Genomic DNA, 7,868 nt, shown 5'->3' with positions numbered 1-7,868 from the left:
AAAACACAAATGGACATTCTTCTGAACAGATATACTTTTGATTGTATTGCATATGGGAGTCTTGGGTGTCCTGAGATTTCCCTCTCTTAGAACCATTGAAGGAGGTTCCATCCAAGCCTACTTTTGTGATTGACTTAGGGTGCAATGCTATGCATATTTAGAAAAATGGCTCCCAGCATGCTTAAGGCAGTCATGCATTTTTTTTTTTGTTAAAACATTCAAAGGATTTCACCCTTTCTGATTTTTGACATGCAGATTTTTAACATTCTTCATGAAACTGATTAATAGGGGAGAATCTACCTCATGAGCGAGCATCAGTAGGAGGTCCAGAGTCCACTTTTTTCTTCCAGCCCTCCCTCATGGGCTGCACAGTAAAATGCTGCTACTGCTACCAATAATATAATCTGCCGACTTGCTGCTGAAATGTATGGCAAACTGTTCCATGGTTCTCAGTAGCATTAAAATGGTTACATTTAGCTTCTTTGCTAACTAAAATTTGGTCCCTTACAAGTTGGACTACTATGGAATGCTAAAGTGGACAAATTTAGCTTGTAAACAATTCTGTTTGTGTTTTGAAACAAAAGCAAAAAACTGAGGTGGACTGAGAATCAGCAGGAACTGCATGCATATTGCCCATTCTGGTCTACACAAAGAATTCACACTGTCGATATGTTAATATTAAAGAAACTACTTGGTGCTGAAAAACAGACATTTAAATCTCCCTTGAGTTTGTTCATTTTATGAAATGAATAATAGGTAAATGAAAAAAGTATGCACAAATTAGACTTAAAGGATTTATTTAATACCTTACCTTTTTTGGACTAAGCTATTTTGAAAGTATTGTGCACATGTAAAATATGGATATTTTACTGTTATATTATTTCTCAAAATATTGCACACATGGGTTCTACAAACACGAGCATTAGAATTCAAAGATTATTCATTTTGCAAAACATTATATGTATATGTAAACATTGTATACATTAAAGATATGTGTATATACATATGTAGGGACTGCAGGTGGCGCAGTGGTTTAAACCGCTGTGCTGCTGGGCTGGTTGATCGAAAGGTTGCAGGTTCGAATTTGCACACAGGGTGAGCTCCCGTGCTCTGTCCCAGCTCCTGCCAACCTTGCAGTTCGAAAGCATGCAAATGCAAGTAGATAAAAAGTACCACTTTGGTGGGAAGGTGACAGCATTCCACGCACCTCGGTGTTTAGTCATGCCGGCCACATGGCCACGGAGACTGTCTGTGGACAAACGCTGGCTCCCTCAGCTAGGAAACGGAGATGAGCACCGCCCCCTAGAGTCAGGCATGACTGGACTTAATGGCAAGGGGAAACCTTTACCTTTTATACATATGTGTATGTGTGTAAATATTGTCTACTAAAATAAATTTAAGAGAGTATCATTTGCATTTTAAAAACAGAGAGGTTACATATTTGATTGAAAAGAAGCATGGAACAACACAGTTATTGGGAAAGCAATTCCGATGGTTTGTAGGTGAAAGCATGAAATTACCAGGTGAGCTACTGCTCATGATATGGGACATCATATCCAAGAGTATTTCCAAGGGGGTAGTGTGCAAAGAATGTTCTGGCCATCTCATGGATTTGGTGGTATGCTCCCAAGGTCCGGAAGTACTCCACATATGCCCAAAAATCATTGCTTGTGAAAGGCCAGTAGGGCATGTGGGCAGGTTGTCTATAGGGATCTGAAAGAAAATAACATTATTTTAATAATATTTGATTAATCAAAAATGGCATTAAAAGCCAGGAGTCATGGTTTTTAGACAGCTTCTCTCTCTCTCTCTCTCTCTCTCTCTCTCTCTCTCTCTCTCTCTCTCGTTATTTTACATGAGATTAGAAACATAGAACAGTTATTTTTATACAACATTATGCTTCTTTGTGCATCTCCGTCTGCGCTGAGAATACAGTGACCTGTTTGCCCATGCAGTCAGGAGTTGAAGGTATTATACATAAAGAAAACAAATCTTTTAGAAGCCCACACTTTAGGATTGCTTGCTTGACTGTAACAAATATTTTCAGGACACTAGCAACAATCCTAGACACATTGCAAATTTTCTAGAAAGTAAGTCTAATTGAATTCAGGGATGCATTTGACTAAACAAAGTTAGGATTTGGCTAAACATTGTATTCCTCCTACAACTAATTATGAGTGATTTGGAAAGATGGAAGACAAAGAGCTGGAAACATTTTAATCAGAAGCCACAGATCATGAAAGGTCTTTAAAATGTGGTACAAGTCCAAATAACTCTGGGAAAGTGAAATGTATGACAGAATACTTAAATTTTAAGTTGGATGTGATGCATGATTTAGGTTTCATCTGTCTGTGCTGCAAGTGTTTTGTACTCTGGCCATCAGTTGCCATCTGTCTGACACTTTCTGACATTGTCCAAGTGCTGGATACAAAGATGTAGCTGTGAACTTCTGCTATGTATAAGCAACTCCTGATACTGTAGCAGTGCAGTCATCCAAAATATTTTCAGTTCAGTAGCACTGCGCTATATACAATTTTGTATTGTGAGTCACAGTCCACCTTACAATATGTTTTTTTTCTTACCAAAGATATCTTTTTATGTGAATTTTGCACTTGTAGTCACTGTTCCAATCCCTATTTCTACTAAATCTAAAACTGATTTTGCTTCTTGTCATACTATCTGAAATCTTTCCTTAAGGTTTGAACGACTTCATATTTGCAAGTTTTCCATTTCTTAGGGGTACTCTTGGTAGAGACTGGGGCACATAACATCAAACCAACCAACCAACCAACTCATTACCTTCGTCATCCTCAATTGGCCTGGCATCTGTGAACAAATAAGAAATTCAACATCAATAAATCTCTAATAAAATTGCAGTTTACAAAAAATGTTTAATAATAGCTAAACATCAAGTTTTTAAAATACTCTCATAAAATAATTGCTGTTATCTCTCTGTCATTACAGATCACTTTTCATAATGATAAAATTAAATGTTAATTATATCCAAATTCAATATAAGATGTAACACATTGAGCAGTGGATAGATCACACATACTGAGAGGTGAGGCAATAATTTCAAAGAAAATATATTCCTCTAATAAAGAACAATACCTGTTTTTGTGTTCTCCAAAATGCAGAAACACATGATGCCTACTAAGATGTACTTAATCTTTCCTGCAAAGAATGAACTTTGACTCAGAAGACCCATCTGTGTAAAGAAAAAAAAAATCAATATATCACAAGAAAATCAACCTGCACATTTATCTGGAATATAAAATTATTTTGGTTGTTTTAGAGAGTATACATAGTTTGTGCAATATAAATTGAAAAATGCAATCTTTCCTTTTGTTTGTTCCAAATTTCACCTATTCTTAAATGAAATTTAATGACTTGGAAATACTTACAACTTGTGGTTGATTGCAGCCTTACTTCAGAATTTACCTTTCACCCCTTCCTGCTAAGGTAGCAGAGGTCTGCAGTCTGAGCCAGGAAATCCTGAATGAACTTCTAGTGCTACAGAATAGCTGCACTGTTTCAAAAAGACTAGAAGGGGGTTTGCAAGGGAAGGAACGTCACTTAGCACACAAATCTGATTTTTTTTATCGTAACCCACAAGCTCCTTATGAAACCTGCAGGTACATGGTAGAGGCAGCTGCTGCACTTGTTCAGACGTGCTGTATTCCACCGTTTTGCCACACTGGATATATGGAATTTACAAGCCAACTGAATATGACCTCAGGATTTTGTTCCATAATCCACCATACCTGAAAATAATACAAATAGTAAGTTCTATTTTAATATACTACCACCAAAGAATAGTAGAAAGAAGATCGAACAGTTTTTAATAACATCCAACTCATAATACTGTTCAGATCAAATGACTTAAATTTAAATCAAGTGATTTTTACTGAAACACGTGAACTCAAGAAGGCCAGTGTCCTGATCTTAAACTTTTGTGGTAACATATCTGCTTTAAACCAGCAAGAGCAGATCATAAATCATCTTAAATCCTAGCAGTATGGTTTTATGGGGTTATGGATTGGGTTTCCTGACAAGTTCAATTTATTATCTGCAAGAGCAGATCTTTTCAGCCAGAAGCTTCCTCTTTTTTCCTTCTTTTCTTTTGTTTTTTCTTTTCATCTGGCAGCATGGGTTGCTTTTGAGTGATGTGGCCATAACTTGAGTTAATTTCGCTACTGCTGTTTCAGGAATGGAGGAAAAAGTGAACATGCTGTGCAGTACTATTTAAGCAGTAAAAGTCTCCTATGGATTTCAGTCTAGAGCAGGAAATGGTACTGCTGCAGACTTGCTGAGCCCCTGCACAAAAATGTGCAGCTGAAAGACACAGAGTAGCGGATGCTCCATGCACATGGGAAGAGAGTTGTTATAAAAGCTATGATAGAAGCTAGCAAACAGTTGTGTTAGAACTTGCATCCTGCTTCAAGTGGAGCTTGCACTTGAGAAAAGAAGAGAATACCTCAACAGATTGCTGCTACTACTCTTTCCCTTTTTAGATCTTCTTCTTCTTCCTGTTGGCGTGATCACAGGAAAAAAATAATTTTAGGTATATTACCTTATGCTGACCGCCATTCATGCTTTCATTAGCTAAAGTGTAGAGTACTCTAGTTAAATCTCTGTGAACAAGGACCATTTAGATGATAGTCCACATCCTAAAGGTGGAGGTTGCTAAGAGGACATTACAATGGAGGTGCCCTGCCTGTAGTGGCTTGTTGTCGCATTCCAAATATCATTAAAGTCTATTGACTCAAGTCTAACACCATTTCCATCAGTCCATATTCATTGGAGGTTTCCCTTCAGGATGAGTAAGAATTCATTTTAGTTTTGATAAGAATTCATTAGCATTTTCAAAGTTCTTTATATCTGGAATGAAAAGGACTTGAGATTAAAAAAGCAAAATGGAAGCCTTTACAACATTGGAAAACCAATGTGGTACAGAGATTAAAAGCACTTGTCTTGAACACTGGAGATCCAGATTCTGTACTCCACTCTGGAACTCACAGGATGACTTTGGGCCAGTCATGGACTCCCAGCATAAACTGCTGCAGAAAATTCTTGGAAAAAACCACACCAGTCACTCTCTGAGATCAGAAATGCAACTTTGGAGAAGGGGGAGAGGGGACCAGAGTGGTCAGGAGAACGGTAGATATACAAAAACATCCATCTACAAAATTGTAATACTGGATGTGTTTCAGAGTGCTTATATTCATCTCCAAAAAATTGTGCCCTAAAATTGCAACTTAGTTATAAACAGCATCTGTAGACCTGGGCTGCTGCTGGTGGTGATGACAGACATAGGAACCCAAGAAGACCCATGCTGGATCAGACCAAGGAGGCTCACAGAAGACTCACCACAGCACCCTTCTGCCTAAATTCTCAAGCAATTGGTGTAGATAAGCAGACTGCCTCTCTTACTGGAGACAGCATATAGTCATCAGACAGATGTATCCCCCATGAATTTGTCCACATAATCCAACCAAGTTGCTGGCCATTATTACATCTCATGGAAGTGGATTCCATTGTTTAACTATGTGTGAAGTGTGAAGATGTACTTTTATCTGTCCTGAATATCCCATCAATCAGCTTCATGGGATAACCCTATGTGCTAGGGAGAACAACGTCTATCTGTGCACTTCAGGCTTGCAAGATTGACTGTTCTTTTTATAATCCACCAACCAGGTGTAAAATTCATATACTTAGAACTAAAGAATTCTGAGCCTAAGGATTAGTTTTTCATACCTGAACTGCATGGGTCTCATAGTCCTTCCACACAAAAATCCATCCCCCGATACCCCAAACCTTCTTTATTTCTGTAGCTTTATTCAGGGCAGGAATGCAGGAAATCCGGTTGTTGTTATTATTATTGTTGTTATGTTTTTGGGAATCAGGAATCCTTACTGATTTACTGAGAACTGCCCCAGAGATCAACTGGTAGATTCAGCTCCACCTTCTGCCCAGCCCTGCTGGAGACCGTACTGCATTTCGGAAGGCTGTTGTCAGGATCTAAGGCAGCTTCAGGACTCCATCTGCTGGCCAGGAAGCAGCATAGCAGCCCTGGTAGTTTAAGGATCACACCCTTAATCTACTGCAGCTGTCAGGGCTCTCATGAGCAACACCTGGGAAGCCTGGGGGAAGAGCTATGTAAGAACTGGCTCTTTCCTCTAGAAGTTTCCTTGGCAATAAAGATCTACAAACTTGCTGCAGTGCTCCTTGCTCATTGTGACTGGGACTTTTCAGCCTTGTCCTCTTCCTGGACTTCACCTGGTTTCCTTGCTTCCTACACCTGGTCCAGTTCTCAGGTATCTGCTTCAGTTTCCACTGCTTCCGTGGTTGTTTGACTCCTGACTTGCTTGACTGTGCCTTTGCCTCTTGAATTGGAGTTAGCTTGCTCTTCTACTCCTGTCACTGGACTGTTGAATAAGATTTGGATTTGTCTGGATGGGGGTTTGGATTCTAGCCTAGTTGTCTGGGCCCTGTTGCCTGAGTCAGTTATTTAGCCACCCACACTCTGGATGCTAATAGCTACATGAAAAGCTTTAGGCTTGTTTTGGCCTGAGACTGGCTAGGATTATTTCAATGGTTTTGAGATTGGGAAAAATGCAGTTTTGTTCAGCTTTGCCCAAACCTTAGCATACAACCAAGTTAATCTTGCACAAGATGGTTTTTTAAAACCAGTATTCATAAAGGATGTGAGAGTTGTTTTTGTGATGGTTGTATATTGGACTAATCTACACAAGTACATCATTGTTCAAGATTCCAAAGAGAAATTCTCGGTAGCAATCACATTTGTCCCAAGCCTGACAATGAGTGGAAACAAATGTATCTGAAACCATACTTTTGATCCTCATTCAGGTAAGCAAACTTAATTTCAAAACATGGAAAAATCAAGGCCTCCGAAATTCCTACGCACTTGGCGCAGTTGCTGTGCAATGCACTAAAGGCCCAGAAGTCATTAAAAAAACCCTTATAACTCTCATTAATGGTTTGTACCTTTTTTGCCACCACCCACTCGCCCCATGGTTGAGCACCGGTTAAGCACGTAGGTGAAGCAAGTACAAAGAGAGGATGGGGAACAATAGCTGCTGGTGACCATGGTGGTGAGAGGGTAGACTCACTGAGAGGGCGCCCACTGGCTAAAGCGGTGGAAGATCATGTTCTTGCTTCTGCGTATCCAAATAGCTTTGGGGGAAATGAGGTTATGCGATACTGCACTGTAGGAAGGTTCTGCGGAACTTGTGAGGGGGGATTCTGAAGAGAGTGGAAGTAGGAGAAGGCAGAACTGGCAAAAGAGGCCTCATAATAAACTGGGCAGTGAAAAGAGGCAACAGAAGCAACAGCCCTGGGGAGGCTGAAAAAAGACTGGGAAAGAGAGCAGCAGCATCCTGTATTTTCCATAGTTACCACAACCCCTAATAATTGTAGTCTAATACCGTTACCTCTGAGTCCCAGAATGCACAGCTTAAGACAACATTGAAGAAATCTGCCTTTGTGTGTTGTAGAATAATTTGTCTCCTTTCCTTCCATAAATAAATCCTAATTCTTGTTTAATAAGGTGCCCACTGGTTTTTCCACCTTCCCCACTTTTCAGGGAAAGCTGGGGGCATCACATGCTACTCTGGGGTCAAGTTTACCACTTGCTCAATTATACCACTGTTCTATGAACCCAAGTTTGCCCAGTGTATGAACTTGGACAGGTAAATCTCACTTGCTTAAAATACATTACCTACGATAGGCTCAGTTGCTTCAATCTTGTTCTGCTCAGTTCCCAAACTCATGGAAATGTCAAATAACCCACATGAATTGGAGGGAAATGTGTCTGAATCTGTCCACCAAGTTTTTGTCATATATGA

General features: G+C 39.6%; 1 protein-coding gene across 1 annotated transcript; it reads right to left on the bottom strand.

Annotated features, from left to right (window-relative positions):
* Window positions 1-1,528: 1,528 nt before the first annotated feature.
* On the bottom strand, window positions 1,529-4,651 carry OTOS (otospiralin). Its single transcript, XM_044432734.1, has 4 exons — window positions 4,574-4,651; window positions 3,112-3,208; window positions 2,800-2,826; window positions 1,529-1,713 (listed from the first exon to the last, which is right to left on the bottom strand). The coding sequence occupies exons 1-4, from the start codon at window positions 4,649-4,651 to the stop codon at window positions 1,529-1,531; spliced, it is 387 nt and encodes a 128-aa protein (XP_044288669.1).
* Window positions 4,652-7,868: the final 3,217 nt, after the last annotated feature.

Source organism: Varanus komodoensis, unplaced genomic scaffold (assembly GCF_004798865.1).
Source record: "Varanus komodoensis strain SLA01 unplaced genomic scaffold, ASM479886v1 scaffold25, whole genome shotgun sequence".
NCBI classification, from domain to species: domain Eukaryota; kingdom Metazoa; phylum Chordata; class Lepidosauria; order Squamata; family Varanidae; genus Varanus; species Varanus komodoensis.
Note: the sequence above shows the minus strand (reverse complement) of the source record. Positions and strands in the feature narration are given on the sequence as shown.